Source organism: Leucoraja erinacea, chromosome 2, assembly GCF_028641065.1.
Source record: "Leucoraja erinacea ecotype New England chromosome 2, Leri_hhj_1, whole genome shotgun sequence".
Classification (NCBI taxonomy): Eukaryota; Metazoa; Chordata; class Chondrichthyes; order Rajiformes; family Rajidae; genus Leucoraja; species Leucoraja erinaceus.
The window spans coordinates 136,138,441-136,151,619 of record NC_073378.1 but is presented as its reverse complement, the minus strand read 5'-3'; the positions used below and the strand labels follow the sequence as shown (position 1 = coordinate 136,151,619).

At 46.3% G+C, this 13,179-nt stretch overlaps 1 protein-coding gene across 1 annotated transcript in view; it reads right to left on the bottom strand.

The window, feature by feature from the left end:
- The window catches only part of dlec1 (DLEC1 cilia and flagella associated protein), a 149,512-nt gene that overhangs the window by 99,513 nt on the left and 36,820 nt on the right, over window positions 1-13,179 (bottom strand). Inside the window, exons 8-10 of the mRNA XM_055650137.1 lie at window positions 12,768-12,852; window positions 7,433-7,520; window positions 764-937 (exon numbers count right to left, since the gene is read on the bottom strand). Coding sequence (XP_055506112.1) covers window positions 764-937; window positions 7,433-7,520; window positions 12,768-12,852 — 347 coding nt within the window. The remainder of the gene's footprint in view (window positions 1-763; window positions 938-7,432; window positions 7,521-12,767; window positions 12,853-13,179) is intronic.

The window sequence follows — 13,179 nt, the reverse complement described above, 5'->3', positions numbered from 1 at the left end:
GGATTGGGTAGGCTGGGACTCTATTCCTTGGAGCGCAGGAGGAGGAGGGGTGATGTAAATCATGAGGAATAGATTGGGTGGATGCACAGAGTCTCTTGCCCAGAGGAGGGGAGTTGAGAACCAGAGGAAATTGGGGAAAAGATTTAATAGGAATCTGAGAGGTAGCTTTTTCACACAAAGGGTGGTGCGTGCAACCAGAGGAGGTAATTGAGGCAGAGACTATCCCAACGTTTAAGAAACAATTAGACAGGTACATGGAAAGGACAGGTTTGGAAGGATGTGGGCCAAATGCAGGCAGGTAATACTAGTGTAGGTGGGACATGTTGGTCAATGTGGGCAAGTTGAACCAAATGGCCTGTTTCCACACTCTATGACTCTTAAGGGCCTGTACGAGGTAATTCAAGAGTTCTCCCGAGTTTTCCCCTAATTCGAACTCAGAGAATGTCTGTAGCGGGACCATAGCAGTTCGTGGATGTCTCGTAGCGGCTCGTACGAGTAAAAAGTAACCATTATTTTCATCACAAGTATTTTTTTTCTCGTGGACATTTTTCACAGTGTTGAAAAAAGGTCACGAGTTTACCGGATTTCCCGAGTACCTACCGTTACTCGTACGAGCCGCTTGGGCGAACTCTTGAATTACCTCGTACAGTGGGACAGGCCCTTAAGACTCTATCCACAACCTGATCCCCCAAAATGTGTTTGATGTGGGTGAAATCCCCATATATTTCCCACCCCGTCCCTTCAGAAAAAATAACTTGCGTACATGTTAATATAGGAGGAGGTCTTCTGGCTTCGATAGGAATCACAAGTGGATAGGGTGTCTGTGTCTCCACTATTAGAAAGTCCTCAAATTCGGCTGGGGAATCGGGAGCAAAGCGAACTGTGTACTGGCAGCTCATTCCTGGAGCGACTATCCCACCTTCTCCTGGAAATTTACCTGTTTGATAAAACAGAGTTAGCAAAACCGTTAAATTATCAAACTAGTAAGCAAAAGGTCTCAAACTAAGAATTCACAGACACCAGGGTCAAGAGCTTCAAATTCCTGGGCGTGCATATCTCTGAAGATCTTTCCTGGTCCGAGAACACTGATGCAATCATAAAGAAAGCGCCTCTACTTCCTGAGAAGATTACGGAGAGTCGGTATGTCAAGGAGGACTCTCTCTAACTTCTACAGGTGCACAGTAGAGAGCATGCTGACCGGTTGCATCGTGGCTTGGTTCGGAAACTTGAGCGCCCAGGAGCGGAAAAGACTGCAAAAAGTAGTAAACACTGCCCAATTCATCACCGGCTCTGACCTCCCTACCATCGAGGGGATCTATCGCAGTCGCTGCCTCAAAAACGCTGGCAGCATCATCAAGGACCCACACAATCCTGGCCATGCACTCATCTCTCTGCTACCTTCAGGCAGAAGGTACAGGAGCCTGAAGACTGCAATGACCAGGTTCAGGAACAGCTGCTTCCCCACAGCCATCAGGCTATTAAACCTGGCTCGGCCCATTATCTGTTTATTTGCACTTTATCAGTTTATTTATTCATGTGTGTATATATTTATATAATGGTATATGGACACACTGATCTGTTCTGTGGTCAATGCCTACTATGTTCTGGTGTGCTAAAGCAAAGCACGAATTTCATTGTCCTATCAGGGACACATGATAATAAAACTCACTTGAACGCCAAGGACTAGAGACCCAGCCTACTCGACCTCTACCTATCGCTCACACCCTCTACTCCTGGCAACATCCTTGTAAATTTTCTCTGTACCCTTTCCAGCTTGACAACAAGTCCCTCTTACTCCGTGATTATTAAACATCTTTACTCAGATGTAATTGCCGGAGTGGGCAGAAGGGGGCAGGCACAGGAAAATGTTCACACCACTAGGCTGTAAGCTAGCCAAGCGGAATATGAGTTGCTGTTCCTCCGGTTTGGGTGTGGTCTCACTCAGGCAATGGAGGAGGTCCAGGACAGAAAAGTCATTATGGGTGTAAAATATGTTTAAAAACTTGGGGCAGCTGGCCAAGACACAGCCCTTGCTTTAGCCAATGATTAAAGCTGACAATAAATAAACAGACATGTTTAAAACAAATTTAATAGGGCTCCAAAATTTAAGAGAAATTTTAAAATGAAAACACCGAATTACATTTAAACATATCTAAGCAAACTAAGCTAACTCAAAAATTATGCAAGTTAGCTAACACCTTAAACTCTCACAGATGTGATGCTCCAGTGAAATGAATAGAGGCACTGTTCATGCCCAGTCTGAACCAAGTATAGGTTGTTTAGTTAGAGCTCCCTATAAACGGAGGGGAATTGTCCGGACTTTATGATCCAATAAACTGGGAAAACTGCAGAGGAGATTTTCGAGGCCTGCCTGAGCTACAAGGGTTAGGATGGGCAGGATAGGAGTTTATTCCTTGGGGTGGAGGGGTTGTCTGATAGAGGTGTATAAAATCAGGAGGGGAATAGATAGGATGAATGTACAGAGTCCCCAATCCAGGGGAATCAAGAACCACAGGACATATGTTTAAGATGAGAGGGGAAAGATTCAATATGAACCAGAAGGGCAACTTTTTCAAACAGAGTTTTAAGTTTTAGTTTTAGAGATGCAACATGGAAACAGGCCCTTTGACCCACCATGTCCACACCGTCCAGCAATCACCCTGTACACCAGGGGTCGGCAACCTTGTTCTGCATAGGGGCCAGGAACCATGTGTGTGTGCGGATGGAGGGCCACATCTATTGCCAAAGTGTGACACTTGGTGTTGTTTTTCATAATTAGTTTTCTGCAGTTCCCAGGTCCCTACCGTGCCTGGGGAATGGCTGCAGTTCCCAAGTCGGCTCGCCTGCCCCGGGACTGGCTGTGGTGCCCAGGTTGCTCGCCTGCCCCGGGACTGGCTGTGGCGCCCAGGTTGCTCGCCTGCCCCGGGACTGGCTGTGGCGCCCAGGTTGCTCGCCTGCCCCGGGACTGGCTGTGGCACCCAGGTTGCTTGCGTGCCCCGGGACTGGCTGTGGCACCCAGGTTGCTCGCCTGCCCCGGGACTGGCTGTGGCACCCAGGTTGCTTGCGTGCCCCGGGACTGGCTGTGGCACCCAGGTTGCTCGCCTGCCCCGGGACTGGCTGTGGCGCCCAGGTTGCTTGCGTTCCCCGGGACTGGCTGGAGTTCGAAGATCAGCTCGCTTGCCCCGGGTCTGGCTGTAGCACCCAGGTCGCCTGCATGCCCCGGGATGGCTGTAGTGCCTAGGTCAGCTCACAATCACACAACCAGTTTTCACAATCAGTTTTATTCGTCACTTGCACATAAAGTGCAAGTGAAATGAATTTGCCAGCAGCGGTACAATGAAAAAGAACACACGAACGCACAATAAAAATGTAACACAAACATCCACCACAGTCTTCATCACTATGGTGGAAGGCACAAAATTTGGCCAGTCCTCCTCCATTTTCGCCCGTGGTTGAGACCTCAACCCTCTGCAGTCGCTGCTGCGGGCGTCCAGATGAGTAGATAAGGTAAAGCCCAGGTAAGTCCTGAATCGGTGCCTCCCCACCGGAGACCGCGGCTTCAGGCTGGTGTAGCCCGCAGGCCGGCGGTTGAAGATCTATAGACCCTGCCGCACTGCAGCCAGAAGCACCGCAGACCGCAGGGCCGGCAGACGGAGCTATCCCCTCCAGGGGTCCCCGGCAAGGGACCCCGCTCCAGATGGTAAGACCACGCCGCGCCCGCAGTGGAAGTATGCCGCCGGCCGGCGGTCGGAACCCTTCTCCTCCCGGGTCCCCAACGAGGGATCCCAAGCCCAGGATGCCGCGCTAGTTGGAGCTCCGTAGACCATGGCTTCAGGCTGCCGCGGGCCAGCGAACGGAGCGCTCCGCTCCGGCGACGTTTGGTGGGGGCTCGCCCGCTCCACTCCGAGAGTCTACGCTGCGCTCGCCGCTGAAGCCCCGGGCGCGTCACCGGGAAAGGCAGCACTGATCCTCTATGTAGCAATGTTACAAAATTTTGAGATTTAAAAAATCAAGTCTGTAATTTATCCCATCAGATAAAGCATAAAAATAAGTTTAATTTGACACCTAATTCACTTTCATATCTCAAGTATTTAAAAAGTTATGGCCATTTTCATACTCGGAAATTAGCATCTTGTTCCCTATTGATTTTCTATGGACATAACAAAAAAGCTGTGATCATGGACAATCAAAAGGCCATAACCTTCTTAAAAATTAAGAGAACTGAATGAAATTTTCAGTTATCGTAGATTGAACCATTCTGAAACAAACATAAAATAATCTAACTTGGATGACCTGAAATTAAAGCATATAATTAGTTAGTTACCCAAGTGTAGCAAATTTCAAACTTCAATTACTAGATCTAAACATCTATCCATTTCTTAATAAATGATTAACGTTTTTAAATAGCCCAAGTGTCCAAATAATATTCATAAACATTTCACAATAAAACATGATTTTAAAATCTCATTTACATTAATTTATAGGCCAAATGGAAGGAATTTAGTGTTCAATTGCTGTAAATTAAGTCAAATTTAAATCGGCTTTCTAGTGGGTTCCTGTGAACGCGCTAGTTTAGAACGTTCACATTGCGCTGGATTTGTGCCCTCAAATGCCCAGAAAAATACTGCGGGATATAAAGAGCCCAAAATGAACTACTCGCTATAGAAAATTTTATATACAGGGTTCTTAACAAGCCCCTTTTAATGTAAAAATAAGGTACATACCTTTAATTGTTTGCTTTATAAATCCCTGGGGCTGCGAGAGGTCGCGGGTTTAGAGAGTGATTTTTAAACTACTATAACTATTATACAAGGCCATAAAAACTAATAATACCTTTTGCGACGGGGTCTTTCAGCGATTTTTCGTTAATGATTTACTAGGCTGAACATTTTCGATTGCAACAGCCTAGTAAAAATCGCGTTTTAAACCCACCCCCTCTAAACAGCGCCAAAATCACACACACGGGGTGGGGCAGATTCTCAGACATGATTCAGGTAGGTTTTGTAACATACCTACTCTATGTTAGGCCACGGGGGAGGCGACATGGAAAAAGTCGCCTCTCCGTGGAGGAGGTGACCAAAACGGTTTCCCCCTTACCCCCCCACACAAAACACACAGAGAGACATTAACAACATACATTAAAACACACTAAGAAAACAAAAAAAGTAGAAAAAACTAACACGTTGCTGGCAGGGCTGCCGGCTTGCAGCGCCCCCACTGACCTTGTAGCGCCCCCACTCACCTGCCCTGGGACTGGCTGTAGCGCCCAATTCGCAAAAACTAATTGAAAAAAAATACGCCTGTGGGCCGGATGATTTCAGGTTATGGGCCGGATCCGGCCCGTGGGCCGCAGGTTGCCGACCCCTGCTGTACACTAACACTATCCTAAACACCACAGTCTTTATCAAAGCCAATTAACCTACAAACCTGTAGATGTTTGGAGTGTGGGAGGAAACCGGAGCACCTGAGCACGCGGTCATGGGGAGAACGTACAAAGTCCGTACAGATGGCAGCCGTAGTCAAGATCGAACCCAAGTCTCTGGCTGTGTGAGGCAGCAGCTCTACCGCGGCACCACCGTGCTGCCCAGAGGGTTCATGTAACGATCTGCCAGGGGAGGTAGTTGAGTCAGGGACTATGACAACATTTAAAAGACACTTGGACAGGTAAATAGATAGGAAAGGTTTAGGGAGACATGAGTCAAATACGGGCATAGAAACATAGAATCATAGAAAATAGGTGCAGGAGTAGGCCATTTGGCCCTTCGATCCAGCACCGCCATTCAATGTGATCATGGCTGATCGTCCCCAATCAATAACCCGTGCCTGCCTTCTCCCCATAAATCTTGATTCCACCAGCCCCTAAAGCTCTATCTAACTCTCTCTTAAATCGATCCAGTGATTTGGCCTCCACTGCCCTCTGTGGCAGGGAATTCCACAAATTCACAACTCTCTGGGTGAAAACGTTTTTTCTCGCCTCTTAAATGGTCTCCCCTTTATTATAAGACTGTGGCCCCTGGTTCTGGACTCACCCAACATTGAGAATTTTTCCTGCATCTAGCTTGTTCAGTCCTTTTATAATTTGACATGTTTCTATAAGAACCCCCTCATCCTTCTAAACGCCAGTGAATATAAGCCTAGTTTTTTCAATCTTTCCTCATATGACAGTCCCGCCATCCCAGGGATCAATCTCGTGAATCTACACTGCACTGCCTCAATCACAAGGATGTCCTTCCTCAAATTAGGAGACCAAAACTGTACACAATACTCTAGAAGTGGTCTCACCAGAGCCCTATACAACTGCAGAAGAACCTCTCTACTCCAGGTCAGGTGGGACTAGTGTAGTTGGTCTTGGTCGGCATGAGCATGTTGGGCCTGTTTCCCTGCCATGTGACTCTCTGACATTAGACCTTGTCGGCACTTGAGCAACAGAGCATGGTCATAGATGTCCTGATGAGCAGATATCTGGAAATTGTGCCTCCTTCATGTTTGTGGGCTAACCCTAAACTTGCTGACACTTGCACGCTCAGCTCCTGGCACCTTCCACAAACTCAGGGTAAACCCATTTTTAAGTTATGAAACATATTTCAATAATGCTTGCAGAAATCAGAAAAAACTGCAGATGCTGAAAATAAAAAAAACAGAAACAGAAAATGCTGGAGAATTCAAATGACAAATTTGTGTTAGAAATTAACATCATTTGTCTTTGATATTTCAACACTTCAATATTTGAGCATATCCTTGTCTTTCATCTGTAGGTTGCAAGTTGCTTAAAATGTCCATTGGAAAGAAATATGCTTTGTACTTTCTGACATTCAGTTTGCCAGAATTTATTTAGTGTTGGAAATACTGTTGAGGGATGATCAACATTCCTCAAAATATGGGGCAGCACGGTGGCGCAGCAGTAGAGTTGCTGCCTCACAGCACCAGAGACCCGGGTTCAATCCCGACTACAAGTGCTGTCTCTACGGAGTTTGTAAGTTCTCTCCGTAACCACATGGGTTTCCTCCGGGTGCTCCGGTTTCCTCCCACATTCCAAAGACGTGCAGGTGTGTAGGTTAATTGGCTTCTGTACATTGTCCCTAGTGCACAGGGTAGAACTAGTATGTGGGTGATTGCTGGTCATTGCAGACTCGGTGGGATGAAGGGCCTGTTTCCATGCTGTATCTCTAAAACTAAAACTAAATGGCTGGCAGAAGAGGATAAGCCCACTTGACACAGATCAGTGGATCTCAGTGGACAGCTTTTATTGGAATCCCCACCTATGATAATAGACAATAGACAATAGGTGCAGGAGTAGGCCATTCGGCCCTTCGAGCCAGCCATGATCACATTGAATGGCGGTGCTGGCTCGAAGGGCTAAATGGCCTACTCCTGCACCTATTCTCTATTGTCTATTGAAAGATAACAATCAGAAAAGCAAGGGTCTGCTTACCCAGTCCAACAGAAAAGAAAGTGGTGCTCGGTGGGATGATTCGGAGGTGACGGCTACTGGACGTCATATTCCGCAGCTCAACGTTGGTCTGGAGAAAGATAACGGATGTGATAAAATGGTTTGAAAATGAAAGGGATTTATCGATGGCATCAAATTTGCATTGGTCTGGTTACACTGAACATAATACGTACATCTTACAGCAAAATAGGGTGAGGCACTCAACAAAAACTTTAAACAATCAGTGCAGCAGATTAGTAATTCTTGTAATTCAAGTAATTCAGAGTATTCAAATCCCACCAAAGAAACTTTTAAGATTGGATATATAAAGATATTAGTAAAACTACGCACAAAACAATCAGGACATAAAGTGCTGGAGTAACTCAGCGGGTTAGGCAGCATGGAATATGAGGAAGGGTCCCGACCCAAAACATCACCTATCCATATTCTCCAAAGAGGCTGCCTGACTTGCTGAATTACTCCAGCACTTTGTGTCCTTTGTGTAAACCAGTTGAGATCAGTCAGCTTGACAAACCAAGCGATTGGATTTTGCACCACATTTTTTCTCAATATGAATCTGTAATTTATTTTATAATGTAGTGGAGTCATGCATTTTGGTAGTAGGAATAAAGGCGCGGATTATTTTCTAAATGGGGAGAGAACAAGAAATCAGAGGTGCAAAGATTCAGATTCAGATTCAATTTTAATTGTCATTGTCAGTGTACAGTACAGAGACAACGAAATGCATTTAGCACTTGGGACTTGGGAATGCTGGTGCAGAATTCCCAAATAGTTAATTTGCAAGTCGAATCAGTAGTAAAGAAAACAAACTCAATGCAGCATTTATTTCAAGGGGGCCGGTATGCAAAAACAGGGATGTAATGCTGAGGCGCTATAAGGCGCTGGTCGGGCCGCATTTGGAATATTCTGAGCAATTTGGGGTACCGTATCTGAGGAAGGATGTGCTGGCTCTGGAAGGGGTCCAGAGAAGGTTTAGATTTTTTTTAGATTAGATTAGATTCGTTTATTGTCATTCAGACCTTTCGTTTTCGTTTCCCTGCAGTCATACATATAATAAAAAATGACAAAAACACACAATCAACACAAATTTAACATCCACCACAGTGAGTTCACCAAACACCTCCTCACTGTGGTGGATGGCAAAATCTTAAAGTCTCTGTCTCTTCCCTCTTTGTTCTCCCTCTGTGCGACGGTGATCCAGGCTCCAGATGTTGTGACCCCACCGGGTGATGGTAAATCCCGCGGCTCAACCGTGCTCCGCGAACGGGCCGTTTTCAATCTCCGCGGGTGGTCGCTGCCGCCGCCACAGCTCCGAGACCGAGGCCGAGTCGGGTCTCCGCTGCCGCCGCCACGGTTCCGGGGCCGAGTCGGGTCTCCGCTGCCGCTGCTGCTGCCACCGCCACAGGTCCGAAACCGAGTCGGGTCTCCGCTGCCGCTGCCGCCACCACAGCTCCGAGGCCGAGGCCGAGTCGGGTCTCCGCTGCCGCCGCCATGGCAGCGCTAGATAGATTTTTGATTCGCATGGGTGTTATGGGAAGAAGGCAGGAGAATGGGGTTAGGAGGGAGAGATAGATCAGTCATGATTGAGTGGCAGAGTAGACTAACTCTGCTCCTACCACTTATGATCTCATGATTTGAAAATTAATAGATGAGAGTGGTGGAAATACTGGACAATTCTGCTTGGCTTTGAAATCATGGAAAGTGGTGAAACAATGTGTTGTCAGCTAATTTAAACTATATGTCCTGGTGGGCTGTGGGTACTGTACACTGACAATGACAATTAAATAAATTGAATCTGATTAAAGATGATTCTTGCAAAGGCAATTGGACATTATTTTTTGTGAGCTTTGATGAAGCTTGTAAAGGGGCTGTTCCACTGCGGCAACCTAATTGGCGAGTTTAGAAGAGTTTCGGAGAGTTTGAAAAAGTGTCATGTTGAAGACCTCCTTCGACTATGTTGAAGACCTCCTTCGACCTCCCTTCGACTATGTTGAAGACTATCTACGACTACATTCGACTACCTTTGATTACCTTTGACTACCCTCGATTACCTACGACTAACATGCCGACCTACTATGACCTACTTCGACTAAACCTACGAGTAAAAAAAAAATCAATTTTTTCCATGGCGACCTTTTTTTACTCGCGGGCATTTTTCATCATGTTGAAAGATACGCCGCGACCTAGCTGAGGCCTCGAGTACACGGGGACTACTCTCGAGCATGAAGGACAGTTACAAAGACCTAGGACCTCGTGTCAACCATGCTGCCAGTATGAGTCGAGGGCAAACTCTTCTAAACTCCCCAATTAGGTCGTCGCAGTGGGACAGCCCCTTAAGTCTTTCATTCGCAAGAAAGGCTGCATTTATAGAACACAGAACAGCACGGAACAAGAACAATGTCTGTGGTGAACAAGATGCCAAGATACCTCTTGTCCAATTGCACATAATCCATAAGCCTCCATTCCCTGCTTATCTATGTGTCTGTCCGAAAAGCTCTTACAAGCCACCATTGTATCGGCATCAACCACCAACACTGGCAGTGCAGTCCAAGCACCCACCATCCTCTGTGTAATAAAGTTGCTCCTCACATCTCCTTTAAAAACGTTGTACCCCCAAGGCGTACGCCATCAAGACGCTGCATACGGTGTCGAGACGCTGCGTACGGTGTCCAGGCGCTCCATACGGCCTCAATGCGGCTGCGGGTCGACAGGCCGTTGCCGTGCAGGATTTTTGGACAGTGTCAGTTTTTCAGAGCCCCGCGCGATGTCCGGATCAGCCCTGCCCAACTCCATACGGCTCCAGCGATCGAAGTGGGACCGGCCCCGCGAGGTCGTATGGCTCAAGCGACCACGTTAGGTTGCGCTCGCCCCATGCTGGTGGGACAGGCCCTTTTTATCAGGTCTCTCCACAGCTTCTGGGATTCCAAAGAAAACAATCCATGTCTGTCTGACCTTCCACTTTAACACATACCCCCTAATCCGGGCTTCATTCTGGTAAACCTTCTCTGCACTACACCCTTTCCAATGCCTGCACATCCTTCCTGTAATGGGGTGACCAGAACTGCACGCAATATTCCAGAAGTGGCCTAACCAAAGTCTAATAGAGCTGCAACATATCATCCTGACTCTTACTCAATGCCCAGACCTATGAAAGCAAGCATGCCTTTCCAAATATGCCTTTTGAGTCACAGTTGGAGAATGAGTGCTCCACAGCTAGTAATTGTGAAAATAACAGTGATTGTTATGAAGGAAGAAAACATGTTATTCATTTTGTGCAGACACAAGGAAGTACAGTTGCTGGAATCTTATGCAGAATACGACGTGCTGGAATAGGTCAGGCAGCATCTCTTGCATTTTGTTGTCTCTGTACTGTACACTGACAATGACAATTAAAATTGAATCTGAATCTGAATCTCTGAAGGACATGGATTGGTGACGTTTTGGGTCGGGGCCCTTCAGACTGATTGCAGTAGGGGGCAGAGAGCTGAAAAGGGGGTGGGGGACAAGACAAAGCCTTTGCAAGTAATTTGCAAGGGTGCGGTTGTTTGGCAGATGGGTGGACAAAGGATAGAGATGTTAAGGGGACATAATGGTGACAAAACAGGGCTAAAGGAAATAAAGAAACACGGAGGCTAAGGGGTGTCATTACTTCTTTGTCACCACTAATAATACCACTAGGACTAAACAAAATTAATGTTGCCTGGATTAGGGGTATGAGCTAAAGGGAACGGTTGGACAGACTTGGATTGTTTTCTCTGGAATGCCGGTAGCTGTGGGGAGATCTGATAGAAGTATATAAAGTTATGAGAGGCATATATAGGGTTGACACCCAGGGTGGAAAAATCAAATACTCCAGGGCACAGCTTTAAGGTGATAGAGGCAAAGTTTAAAGGAGATGTGCGAGACAAGTTTTTTTACACAGGGGGTGATGAGTGCTTGGAACACTCTGCCAGGGTTGGTGATTGAGGCAGATTCGATAGTGGCAATGAAGAAGTTTCTAGGTAGGCACATGGATATGCATGGATTGGAGGGATATGGAGATCTTGGCATCATGCTCGGCACAGACATTATGTGTCGAAGGGCCTGTCTCTGTGCAATGTTTGATGATATTTTTTCAAATGTAAGTCAATTTGCTCATTGCTGACTTTCCCCGCAGACACTTGATCCTACCTCGTACACCTGACCGACTTTGTAGTCCGTGAAGAGGATAATCGGTGGCTTTGCCAGGAACACAGGAATGGGTTCACCAGGGTCACTGTACAACAAAAAGGAGCACAATTATACACCAGTCATTCTCAACTTCACTTCACTTCAGTTTATTGTCACGTGTACCGAGGTCACAGTGAAAATGAGTTGCTCCACAACTAGTAATTGTGAAAATAACAGTGATTTTATGAAGGAAGAAAACATTATTCATTTTGTGCAGACACAAGGAAGTACAGTTGCTGGAATCTTATGCAGAATACGACGTGCTGGAATAGGTCAGGCAGCATCTCTTGCATTTCGTTGTCTCTGTACTGTACACTGACAATGACAATTAAAATTGAATATGAATCTGAATCTCTGAAGGACATGGATTGGTGACGTTTTGGGTCGGGGCCCTTCAGACTGATTGCAGTAGGGGGCAGAGAGCTGGAAAGGGGGCGGGGGACAGGACAAAGCCTGGCAAGTAATTTGCAAGGGTGCGGTTGTTTGGCAGATGGATGGACAAAGGATAGAGATGTTAAGGGGACATAATGGTGACAAAACAGGGCTAAAGGAAATAAAGAAACACGGAGGCTAAGGGGTGTCATTACTTCTTTGTCACCACTAATAATACCACTAGGACTAAACAATATTAATGTTGCCTGGATTAGGGGTATGAGCTAAAGGGAACGGTTGGACAGACTTGGATTGTTTCCTCTGGAATGCCGGTAGCTGTGGGGAGATCTGATAGAAGTATATAAAGTTATGAGAGGCATATATAGGGTTGACACCCAGGGTGGAAAAATCAAATACTCCAGGGCACAGCGTTAAGGTGATAGAGGCAAAGTTTAAAGGAGATGTGCGAGACAAGTTTTTTTACACAGGGGGTTGATGAGTGCTTGGAACACTCTGCCAGGGTTGGTGATTGAGGCAGATTCGATAGTGGCAATGAAGAGGTTTTTAGGTAGGCACATGGATATGCATGGATTGTAGGGATATGGAGATCTTGGCATCATGCTCGGCACAGACATTATGTGTCGAAGGGCCTGTCTCTGAGCTATGTTTGATGATATTTTTTCAAATGTAAGTCAATTTGCTCATTGCTAACTTTCCCGCAGACACTTGTTCCTACCTCGTACACCTGACCGACTTTGTAGTCCGTGAAGAGGATAATCGGTGGCTTTGCCAGGAAAACAGGAATGGGTTCACCAGGGTCACTGTACAACAAAAAGGAGCACAATTATACACCAGTCATTCTCAACTTCACTTCACTTCAGTTTATTGTCACGTGTATCGAGGTACAGTGAAAAGCTTTTGTTGCGTGCTAACCAGTCAGCAGAAAGACAATACATGATTACAATCAAGCCATTTACAGTGATAAGGGAATAATGTTTAGTGCAAGGTAAAGCCAGTAAAGTCCGATCAAGAATAGTCTGAGTGTCAGTATAGATGTTGATAGTAGTTCAGCACTGCTCTCTGGTTGTGGTAGGATGATTCACTTGCCTGATAACAGTTGGGAAGAAACTGTCCCTGAATCTGGAGGT